At 32.9% G+C, this 12670-nt stretch overlaps 1 protein-coding gene and 1 pseudogene across 1 annotated transcript; one reads left to right on the forward strand and one right to left on the reverse strand.

Annotated features, from left to right (window-relative positions):
* Positions 1 to 4345: 4345 nt before the first annotated feature.
* LOC105434760 lies at positions 4346 to 11536 on the reverse strand (annotated as a pseudogene).
* A 178-nt stretch (positions 11537 to 11714) lies between these two features.
* Positions 11715 to 12290, forward strand: LOC105434761 (glycine-rich cell wall structural protein 2). Its single transcript, XM_011651901.1, has one exon. The coding sequence runs from the start codon at positions 11715 to 11717 to the stop codon at positions 12288 to 12290; it is 576 nt and encodes a 191-aa protein (XP_011650203.1).
* Positions 12291 to 12670: the final 380 nt, after the last annotated feature.

The following is a 12670-nucleotide window of genomic DNA, read 5'->3' on the forward strand; positions in this document are numbered from 1 at the left end:
TTTTTGGTATGTTGAATGTTGACTTTATTATTAGAAGTAATAAGTCTACCTAAAAATAACACTACTTGTCCATCATATAGCTAACGAAAAACTTTTCGATATCATCTATTTTTGTGCATCTTATTATTTGCTTTTTTTTCTCTTTTTTTAAGTCATATAATTCATTATTGTTGACATTAATTTTGAAAATATTGATTGATTATATATGACCAAATTAAATAAAAAAATCACTTTGTTAGTATATATTAAGTATGTATACTTCATATTTTAGGTATATAATTAAGATATATCATCCATATACTTCACATTTAGGCTTGTTTAATTATGATTACTTTGGGTTAGTTATATCATTATAAAATGAAAATCAGATATTTATAGCAAGTTTTTATCAATTGAGAGAGAGGAGATTTTAAGCTAATTTCGAGCTGCAATAATGATTGATAATTAGCAAGAAATTAACTTTTTTTTTTTATTTACAAAATATAGCAAAATCTCAAATTTCATCTAGAATTTTTTTTATGGCTAGCGAAAGAAAAAAAAATGAAACTATTTACAAAATATGACAAAAATCTTAAATGAGTTATAGAAAATTGAATAGATTTAATTTGCTATATTTTATCGACAATTTTATTTCTTTTGTTATATTTAAAAATGCTTCTAAACATAAAAATGGATAAAATATTTGTTTATGGAGAGATATGTGAATGTAATTAAGTGAAATAATAGAAACACAGTAGGTGGTAATATACACATAACAAATGGATATTTTCCATAAATGATGGAGACTTCCTAGAATATATGAGCATTCACCTTCCTCAACTTTGCACATTTGGATTTAATTAATCAATAATTTGGTTTTCCATAATGGTAGAGAGATAGATTAATGAGTTAGATTATATTATATGAAACTTGGATACCTAAACTTTTAAAAGTAAAGTCTTTCGTTATTTTATTTCGTTATATATATAGGGTTTTTTTTTAAAAAAAAAGATTTGTGTTTAAGTTTACATTATTGGCAACTTGGGCACTTAAACTTAATTAATAAAGTTGTTTTTTCTTTCTCTTCTTGAAATATAGTTTTAGTTTTGTTTTTCTTTTTTTTCCCTCTTTTAATAAAAGTCTATAATATGGATAAAAGTCGATATTGGTGAGTACAAGTTTTTGGTCACCGTTAATGTTATGGTTTCTTTTTTTAATATTGAATGTGTAGTCTAACTTTTAGAAGGTTATAGTCTGATAGTAGTTTGATATCAGTAATTTTATCATATTTTAAATATTTTGGTAATTATTTAATGCAATTTTCTTTTTTTTTCTTTTAAACAAGAAAGAATATATATTATCGATAAATTTGAAATGTTAACATATTTATAAATATTTTGTATTCATAAATAGTTTTCTTGATTGCATCTTCATCTACGAAGTTCTAAAATTTTCTTAACACAAAACCAAAATAGTTTTTTAATATAAAAAAAATTGTATTGGATGACAAATTAGTTTAGGTATTTTGTAAAAATATTTTTAAGATTTGTGATTTTGCAAATATAGTAAAAGTAATCAAATCCAGGTTTTTATATGTGTCCGCTTGAATTTTATTTTTTGCCAGTTTCGCAAATAATAAATTATGTATGTTGTAGACTTAATTATTAATTATAACTTGTTTTGTCATTTTTTACTCGGGTTCCTTTTAAAAGTAAATGATGAACTTTTTCTTTTTCTTAAAAGTAAGGTTAAAAAACATCTCTAACAATTATTTAGTCTTTAAATCTTGATTAATAACGTTTTAGTTTTTATATTGTTAAATTTATATCAATTTACTTCTTAAACTATAATAGGTGTAATATTAATCATCATGTACTTTCATATTTGTAGAAACGGATTAACGTTAAAAAGAAAATTCATCAAAATCAAATGTAAATTTTTAATATAAAGTAGAGTATTTGTAAATTTGTTGTCAATGTGATTGCCTACCTTTGAACCCAATGACGTTAAATTGATGGGTTTCATATATATATATACACACTTTAATAGTCTTCCTCACTCCAGATTCACAAATTTGCAACAAGCTTACCAACTGATTATCAATATTAATTGAGAAATAAATAACTTTAGAGGGGTTCCAAATTTTCACTCGATGGCTTTGATATATCAAATACTTTAACCCAATACTTCAGTGAGGATATTGTGTATCAAGATTCGTGTTGTTTTTACAGATATGTAGAGAATTCATCAAGTTATTGTGAAGAATCAGTTGTTCAGGACTTGGGAAATGCATTGCTTTTGGTGCACCTGGTGGAAAAGACAGTGAATACTACTTCTTTCTAATTCTAAATCATTTTTAGTCTTTAAGAGATTGTGTGAAAATATATTAGCTTGTAAATTACATTATCTTCCCTCTTTAAGAATGTGTGTATTTTTTTTAGAAAGGATGACTTAATTAGTTTTGAGCTTATGTTATTAGCGAGTTAACAAAATTGTCAAGAAGAAAGATATAATTTGATTATGTCTTGGTCTTTCTTTATAGAAAGTCTATATAATGGGTGACAACTACACAAGTGTGTATTACATTATTAATGTCGCAGTCTAATTTGTTTATATATTCAACCTAAATTAATATATAATAATTTATATTTCATTTAGTATAATAAGACTGCCACATTCATGTCACAAATCTTTTGGTTACTAACATATTTATACGTTCAATTGAACTATTCTTGTATTTTTTTTTCTTTTGGTCCAAATTAAAGGCGATAGTAGACATACCTTAAATGTGGCAATTGAAGAACTACTACGAAATTTTGTTTGAACTTGAAACTTAACTTGAATTAAATATATGTTGCTTATATAATTCAACAACTACACTCCTATATTAAAACCTCCATGCTTTGGTACAAGGGAGCATCCGATAAAATTTAATATGAGAAAGGAGAGAGTTTGGAAATTTCTCTAAAATTCTTCTCTCTGGTTAAACCTTCAGAACAATCAATTGTCTCTACACACCTGTCGAGCTTCTCCTGATAATACAGTGCAACCACCATATTTACTACACCAGATTTTCTCTCCTCCCTAGACAGATATGCCGTGAAAAACTCTTTTAAGGTATACGCTCATCAAACTCTCCATTTAACTCCATCTGATCTTTAATCCTTTCATCTCAATATGACTTTCCTTCGACAACTCCCCCGTTCATGCACTATCGAGAAAAAAGACTTTGTGATTTCTGTTGATAATCGATCCAGAGAGCTAAAACTTCCGATAACGGAAAAGGGGCCCTACAAATCCTTCTCAATTGCAATCACTCTAGAATCTTTGGACTGGCTAAAGTCCACTTTCAACACTCTGCTTGACACGTCTAGAACGACAAGATTCTTCTTGAAAAAAATGAACGAAGATTTTTCTCTGTGGGTCCAACAACCCATAGCAAGAAAAGGATACATGGCATAAATATTTTGAGTTGATGATAGAGAGTGCAAATGTTGCATCTTAGTCCGTGAAGGTGCGGACAAACAAGGATGAGCCCAATTTACTAAATGATTTGAGGTGGTTTAACCATAGTTTCTCTTTTGTGTGTGTATATATATATATATATATAATATTAAAATAAGAGAAAATTGTTACTAGATTGTGACACAGTTTTTTTAAATAATTTCTCATGACGAAACACATATCTTTAAGGGTGAGATTCCTTTTTCTTTCCCTTTCTGTTAGGGATTTTCAATAGGTTCGCCTTTAGTTCATGTCTCAATAATTTCTCATGTTTGTTGAAAATTCTCAAATGACATCAAACAAAGGGATCGGACAAATTTACATAATTTTTCCAACAAAAATCTCATATATCTCAACCAAACAACTTAAACAACAATGATCTATAAAAAAAGAAATGAAAACTCAGATTTGATTACTCACTTAACTTCAAAGAGAATGGATAAGGCACTGAAAATGAAGAGTGGAGAAGAAATGGAGAGACGTTCACAGGAGGATGAAAACGACGCTGGAATTGGAAAGGAGTGGAGAAGAAATGGAGAAGCGTTCATCGGAGTTGAAGTCGACACTAAAAATAGAGAGGCATGGAGAAGAAATGGATCGAAGAGGCGTTCACCGGAGGCACCAAAGTTGAAGTGGAAGCGGGAAAGTTCAGCGTGAGGTGAAGAACAATTTTTTTTAAAAAAAAATTTATTTAACGTTTTGTTTTGTTTGTAAGAATGGAGGAAAATGAATGAAGGACAATTTAGGCCTTTCACTTCTAATTTGTCCTCAAAATCTAAATTTTCAAAATCAATTCTAAAATTCATTTATTCCTTTCTTTTTATCCTTTTTTTTCTTTTTGGCAATTTTCCAAGAATTTGGGTTAATCTTGGTGTTCACAACTTCTTCCAATAGCTATAGCTATGTCATCTGTAGCCAGGAACGTGGAAAACAACTCAACTATTATTGTCTGGAAGGACCGATTAGGTTTCCAAGATTGTGGCAGTTCTTTGTAGAGAAAGACGACAAGGTAACCAACCACAAAAGATATGGAAGCAATGCCGGTTACAAGAAAAAGTCCCTCAAAAAGTCGATACTGAGGCGGGAGGAAGACAATTCAGCAGCTTCTGAACTCGAACATTCTCTCACCTTCTTGAACCATTGGTTTTCGATCTCTCTTATTCTATCACCCTCTGTTACCTTCAAAATCGCTCTCGAAATGTCAGATACTAACGGCGAGCCTCTCGGAAAACCCTGTCCAAAACAAACAGCATATAAGAAATGGTGTTAGAAATATAAAAACTTTATTTTAACTGTTTTGGCCTAATCCAAACAAACCTCCCAATCCAGATTTTCCAAATTTACTGAGTTTTTTGCAAGTTTTGGTAGATAACTAAGATTATTTTTCTGAATATAATTAAAAAAATGTTTTTAAACACAAATTAAGTAACTTACAAAACCAAATCCATCGACTTTGTAAGTGGGTTCGCTGGTGGTATATTGGAAGCAATATTTGGCCAGAAACAACTTAATATAAGGGTTTTCATCTACAGCAACAGAAATTCCGCCATTGGTGCTTCCTTTGAGAAAAAGTTCATGCATTTGTTCCGGAGATTGATAAGTTTTGAGTTGGGAATCATGGAACTTCAATGACTTGAGAATCTCGTACACGAAAGAACCTCCTTGATACCCAACGTTCTCTCCATTTTTAAGAAGTTGATTGATATCAGTTACAGTTGGTTTGAGCTCTTGGACAGTAAAAAATGAAGCCAAACTTGCAGTGTAACTTTGTGTAATGATAAGAACCACAAAGAGCCATATTATTACCACAATTTTAGTGCAATGATTGTATGTAGGCTCTGATCCTGAAATATTATAAGATTATCCAAAATAGTAGGTTACAAAATATTTAGTAATGCCAATGCTGATATAAAATAAACTATCAAAGATAAACGGTAGAGATTTACGTGGTTCAAACAGTTTATTATTAGGGAGAAAATATCATATTAGAAATTATGATGTATGCATTCTTCTAATTCATATAAACACAAATACAACTTAGGTTCCAAAGGTGTTGCATTCCAAACCCCACCAGTGATGGCTGTGTTGGGTCCATTTTAGTATTAGATAATAGATATTCAAGATATTTCAACAAATTATTTTTAATTATATTAAAAAAGGTTAGAGTTGGGTTACATACGATGGACGAAAACCATGGTGGAAAAAGAGTAGCAAAGACTGTTAAAAATCTGATCAACAACACTTCCATTGAATTTCTCATTGACTCGATGTTCGAGTATCCAAACAATAAATGGCATGAACACAAAGGCGCAGCCTATAACGACCCATAACTTCCAAGTAAGAGGCTTTAAGAAAGCCCACATGCTAGTGTTCTTGCTGCTCTTCGTCGGCACGACCATGGATACGCTAGATTCTGTGAATGACAATGTATAGTCTATGTACCCAGACCTATTGGCTCGTATCGTTATGTCACCCACCACAGCATCAAACTTCTGTTTCACCCAAAACCATGATAATTTAAAGATATTTTAGTTTCAAACACCTTCAAATATAGCAAAATAAACAAAAAAAGAAAGAAAGAAAAATATTTACAAAATTTCACAATCTATTATCAATAATAGACATCGATAAATACTAATAGACTTCTATTGATACGAATTCGATAAAACACGGGTAAATCTATCATGAAAGATTATGAAATTTCGTTATATGTATAAATAATTTTAACAATGAAATAATTTTATGATTTTTGTTTTTATAATTTTTCAAAGATATTTTCTAATAATTAAAATTGAAACCTCACTATTTTTTTGGACATGGACATTTCATAAAACAAATATTTCAAAAACAAACATAAAAATCAAGTAGCTAGTTATGGAATGAGGACTTCGTTTTTGTTTTCAAAATTGTGTTCCCAATTTTTAACTTGAATTCTTAACTAAATTTCACGGAATCATAATTTTTTTATAAACTATTATTATTATAATATGAAGTGAAATGTATATAGGGAAAAAAAAAAAAGAAAAAGAAGTTTGATACTAACCCCAAGGTAGAGCTGATGAGTTAATTCGTTGTAACTACCACCGGGATGTGCATTAGATTTGTCGTTAGGAATGAATTCATAAGCAACAGCATAAGGCAAAGCTTCAATCACAGCCTTGAACACATCTATACAATAACCACTCACTTCCGTTGCACTTGTTTTTGGATCACGAACCACATTCACAAACTCTAAAAATCCATCCTTCACTGGAACTCCAACTCTTAACTTCTTCTCACCCATTGGAATCTCCCACCCTTTTGGCGCCTCGTCGGTATCTCCCGGCCATATCATCTGTCTCAACTCCTTTTTTCTCCCTGAGTGTCGTAGACTTGTTGTCAGCCCAATTTTCGGCGTCCAAAACCCCACGCTCCTTCTTTCATTACCGACCACGTTCACTATCTCGAAAACGAACGATTGTAATTGGCCATTGACGAGAGTGAACTCACCAGCTAACCCCCTAAACCTAACATTTGACAATGCGTCTCGCAACTTGGGACCGTTTTCATTTATGCCGAGGTTGTAGAGATAGTTTGATGAATGATTTAATTTGTTTTCATGGTGGTGCTAGTAACATTATTGGGCTTGCTATATCGAAGATTGTCGATTCCTGCCTTCTCGACTGCGATGGCTAGCGCCCAAGCAGCGTCATAAGCCCATAAACCAAACAGGTTGAGCTCAGGAATTTCTTCTATGGTTTGGATAGTACCCTAAGCTCATGTTGGCGATCAAGATTTACTTTATTACTTTAGTAATATTACAGAAATAGTAAGAAAAATACAAGGGTAACTAAATATAAAACTCTCTTCTGCCTTCCTATCTTTCAAGGAATAGCCTGAAGCCAAATGATACTCTCTAACTAACCCTCTCTCTCCTTAACAACCTCCTATTTATACTCTCCCTATTATGAAATATCTACTAACAATATTAAAAACTATTCTCCTTGGAAGGTGCGGTTATTCCTTGCTTCTTCTTCTTTCTACTCTGGTGTATAATTTGTGGTCTATTAATCCTCCTAGTTGGAACTTTTGGAAATTGGACAAAAATGACTACTCTTGGAACACCTCACTGTCTTGCGACAGTACTGGGTGGATGGTTTGTGACTCTCTTAGTTCTTTGATTTGGGTGGGATACAGAAAAATCAATCAAGAATGGGTGATTAAAGTCTAAGCTATTGTTGAAGGCCTTAAAAGCATGACAACTCTTAATCCAATCTGCCCGCCTTTCGATCGTTGTTGAATATGATGCCTATGGGATGGTTAAGTGCCAGAATTCTGAGGAAGAAGATTTTACTTAATTGAAAAATTCGATTAATGAAGTGAACGCCTTGTATTGTTCTTTAGTCCCCTCCTCGATTTCTTTTTCTTTTTCTAGATTTATTAGTTTGAGGGTTCCTTTTGTGCAAGTCCGCTCTTCCCTTCGAAAGTTGAGAGATTTTGGGAGTATGCTTTTCCTTGGTGATTATTGAATTTTGAACTGGATGAGGTTTCTATGTAGTTGGCTCCATTCGTTTTCTTTTTTAAAACAAAATAAATAAATCACAATATACATATAAAACGAGAGATTTGTAACATTTTTTTTTATTTATTTGGTGTAAGATTTGTAAACTCACAGCACCATAGGTTATACATACACACATACACGTAACTTAGATTCTAAATCTACGGGCAAGGTGGCAAGAATGATTTTTAAAAATTAAGCCCGTAAATCTTACCGTCATCTTCCTTCATTAGTTTTCAAGTTTTCTACGTTATATTTTAGCATATCAAAATTCGAAAACTATATATATAGTTTTTAAAAATGTGGTTTTGGTTTTAGAATTTGACAAAAATTTCAACCATTAACATCCATACTAAGATAAGATCATGAAAAAAAAAATAAACTTAATTTTTAAAAAACCAAAATGGGATATCAAGTGGAATCTAAATTCTTAACCCATTTAAGCCATATTTTGAATAATGTTTTCTTTTTTTTGGTAATTTATCAAAACAACATGGTGTAACACTCCTCACAATATCTTAAGAGGACGTTCGACGACAGCCCACATATATATATACAATGGAGTTGGGTAGGTAAAAGAAACTCACTCAGGGTTTTATGCACCAACAAGTAAAAAGATTTATTACCTCACTATTTAAATAGCTAGCTCACATCTCTTATTTGTGCTAGCTTATATTTCAATTTTATTTTTCTGATTATCGACCAAACATGAAGAAAAATAAAAAAGAAGAATCATCCACAAACTCCTGTGCAAAAATCAGCGTCCCCCCGTTAACTCTCTTCTTCATTCTAAAGCTTTCCATCTTCTTCTTTCTAACTTTGCATCTTCCACCCTGGTTTCGACAATTGCTCATGTAGTGTTCAACAAACATTCAACCACCTTCCATTCTTCTATCTCATATTTTAAAATGGTTAACTAAATGAGACCTAAATAATACATATGATCGAGAAGGATGTGAGATGAGGGTATAAAAGTTAAAAGAACAGTCCAAAATTTTCTTAAATATCAAACCAGTTTAGCTATATTTCAAGAATTTTTATAACAGGCTGTATCCAATCCTCACAATTTGGTAAGAGACCAACAACCCAGATCAAAAAACATTAATGGCAGCATATTAGTGAAGTGGTCATACCTTGTAGGCTTGCAGACATGAAAATTTAAGTTGGCAATGGACAATAAAGAAAGAATATGATTTTGGGTAGCAATTTCCCACTTAGTGCATATGTACTGTTCTTTTCTCCACATCAACTTCTAGAACCATCTTAGTGCTTGCTGCCTCTGATCAATTCATGAATGCATCATTTTTGAAAGGGAATTACAAGATACAGATTAAACAATATCCTCTAGTTAATGGCCATTTGAATAAATCTTTTTATAATATTACATAATTAAAGGCTGTAATAAAAACATTTTACTTATCCAAGAAGTACAGTCTTACCTGTAATTGCCCTAAAAACAATAAGGGTACCCAATTCTTTTAAAACCTAGCTAAACCCTTTTAGATTACTCCCAAATGAATAATTTTTAGTGCATTTGCTTTATTGCTTTATTACTTTACTACTGTTACAATTACTATTATTTTATACTTCTACAAATAATGCAAAGCATATATAAATGGTTAGACAATTTAAGAAATCAACTTTAGAAATGAATAATTTAATAATGGTGAGAAACTCACGCCAACACCACTGTCTATTTTTACTTACAACTATTAATAATGATCAACGTTAATTTAATCACCAAACAATCATCTATGGATAAAAAGGAGACATAAAATTTATTTTCCTACCTATTTTATTAACACCATGTTGTGGGACGAAATATAGGGATCATACAATCACGAATATGTATATTAGGGTTGGGAACAAAGTCAGAAGGTATTTACCCTCATCTCGCTTTGTTCCAGTCATTTGAAGGCGAAGATGAGGTGGGTGAAATCTGGATACACATTAGTATTAAAAATAAAAAAATCAATCAAAGTTTAAACCTAAACCATGACAATTAGAATGTGGATTTTCACACAATAAGTCAAAAAGAATTAGAGAGCAAGTGGGGAAGGTAAATAAGAATCATGATTGCAACCAAGCTATGATTAAAGGCAGAGAGCATGCAAGTGAGGGAGACTGAAGTGAGTATGATGCCATTTGTCACACCAAGCTTGGATTTGAAGAAAGACAAATTTGAGTGGGATTTTGACGAAGGTAGGTGAGTCAATTGGATTTTGTGGCTTGGGAAGTAGAAGCCAAAAGAGAAAACCATGATATATATGCAATACAAGTGGCAATGTATAAGATGTTTCATTTCTTAAAAAGATTGAACCGTTTGAAGCATTATCAAAAGCCAAAATGAAACTGCATTTATCAAAAGATGCACCAAATTGTTAAAGCTATTGGGTATTGGCATCACATCTAAAAACAACCATAAGGTAGAAGAGTGTGTAACAACTAAAAATTATATATGAAATTTTTTTACAGCAGTAAAGTGGTTTGGTCTTTTGTTCATCAATTCAACTACATTACATGTTGTAAAAATTATATCATTAAAGCTTTGACGTAACTTCTATCATTTGATCAAATCTTTCAATGTAATCCTTAAGTTGTGCTTCTTTTATTTTTTTCACTACTTACATAAAAAAATATTTAAAACATTATGCTCCTCAAGATATATTTAAATACTTTTCTATAATCTCTAACAATGAACGTTCCACTTTCAATATAATTCAGACACTGCTAGGAAGGTTCAAAATCCAAACTAAAAGACGTGAAGGAAAAGTATGATATCTCATCTTAGTGGTTCCATTTCCAACCTCTCCTTTTAAGGTTTCTCCACAAGTCAAAAGTGGAAGAGTACCATGATTATATATAATTTATTTTCCCTTCTTTTTCCCATATTCACAAGTCAATAGAGGTGCGAGTATCTACCTACCACGTACCACCATCCTCTGTGCAATGCCATTTCATGAAATCAAATGCTCTTTATATGAAAATATATATATATACAAGAGCTTTCTATTGCACAATATTTTATTCTAATATTTATCAACATTTATGTAAGAAAAAAAGGTGCAAAGATATGAATCCTTTTAACTTCAAAAAAACATAACACTGATAGAGCAAATGTTAACGATAAATGCTCTAGATCATATAATTTTTATAAAGTTATCATATGAAATATGAAAAAACTATGATTATAAAGAAAAGGTGAATAGAAAACGGACTACTTTTTCAAAATCAAATGGTGATGAAACACACGTCAGTTCTAGCTTTCAAAACTAATTATTTGACCTAATTATTCATCCAGAGCTCAGGCATTTTAAACTATGAACGATATATAGCACATTATGTTGTTTTATGCACGCACAAATTAACCAATTTTACTTTCATTATCCAATTAATTAATAATACTTATGAACATTTTAGCCCACTAAAAGTGTCACTAACTAGCAACAGCACCACCGTCCGTCCACCGGCGACCCCACCACCAAAAACAGATACACGTTTTTCAATCATCATAATCACAGTGTGAAAAATATAATAATTCAAATTTCGAAAATGTTTTCAGAAGCTTACCTTTTTCGAATTCCTATATAAAGGGAAGCTCCCGCTCCAAATCTTCTCATCAATCAACGAATCGGATCACCATTAGAGTTGTTTCTGATAAAGGGATTGAAGATCATTAACTCTGATCAAAATGGCGTGGAACAGAGCGATTGGGGCTACATTGTTGGCTTTGTTCCTCGTGGACCTCGCTTTTGCCGCCCGATCACCAAGGAAAGGGTTCGGTGAAGGAGGGGGCTGGGGAGGGGGTGGCGGAAGCGGCGGCGGTGGAGGAGGAGGACTGTTTCCTGGTTCGGGTTACGGTTATGGTTCGGGCGGAGGCGAAGGATACGGTGAGGGAGAAGGCGACGGAGCGTTCGGCAGAGGCGGGGGTGGCGGTGGAGGAAGCGGTGGTGGAGGTGGGGGAGGAACAGGAGGGTTCGGATCTGGATTCGGATCTGGAAGCGGTTCAGGATTTGGAAAAGACGGTGGAGGCGGCGGGGGCAGAGGAGGAGGAGGAGGCGGAGGATCCGGAGGCGGAAATGGATCGGGATACGGCTCGGGATACGGCAGCGGAGGTGGATATGGAAGTGGAGGCGGTGGAGGAGGAGGAGGCGGTGGCGGTGGCGGTGGCGGAGGTTCCTCAGGGAATGGCTCCGGGTTTGGTTCTGGATACGGATCGGGGTACGGATCCGGACGTGGAGGATGGGAAGAAGAAATGTCGCCATGAAAGCAAATGTTGGACAGAAATAATCAGTTCTATAACCATAGGTAGTTAGTTGCATTTTGGCGTCGGATTGAAGAAGAAATAGGAATAAAGGCGGCGGCGGAGCCATTGACGGCTTCCATCGGAGGTTGGGAGTGGTGAGGCTGCGCCATAGAATATAGTGTGTAGCGTTTTCTTTAAATTTATTTTATGCATGCATGCATATTTATATGTTTTTATTTAATGTCAGGTTGCGTTTGTAATATAAAGGCAGTCTCATGTTAGATACCATACTATTTATAAATATAATCATATTATAGTCTATACAATTAATGTCTACTTGCCATAACTACGTAACGTATAATAGCCGGCCTTATATTTCATCTTATACTTACTCTTTTTCT

Source organism: Cucumis sativus, chromosome 2 (assembly GCF_000004075.3).
Source record: "Cucumis sativus cultivar 9930 chromosome 2, Cucumber_9930_V3, whole genome shotgun sequence".
Taxonomy (NCBI): Eukaryota; Viridiplantae; Streptophyta; class Magnoliopsida; order Cucurbitales; family Cucurbitaceae; genus Cucumis; species Cucumis sativus.

Bases quoted from the DNA above. Each gene is read 5' to 3' on its own strand.
- LOC105434761 (XM_011651901.1), top strand. From the start codon at position 11,715: ATGGCGTGGAACAGAGCGATTGGGGCTACATTGTTGGCTTTGTTCCTC.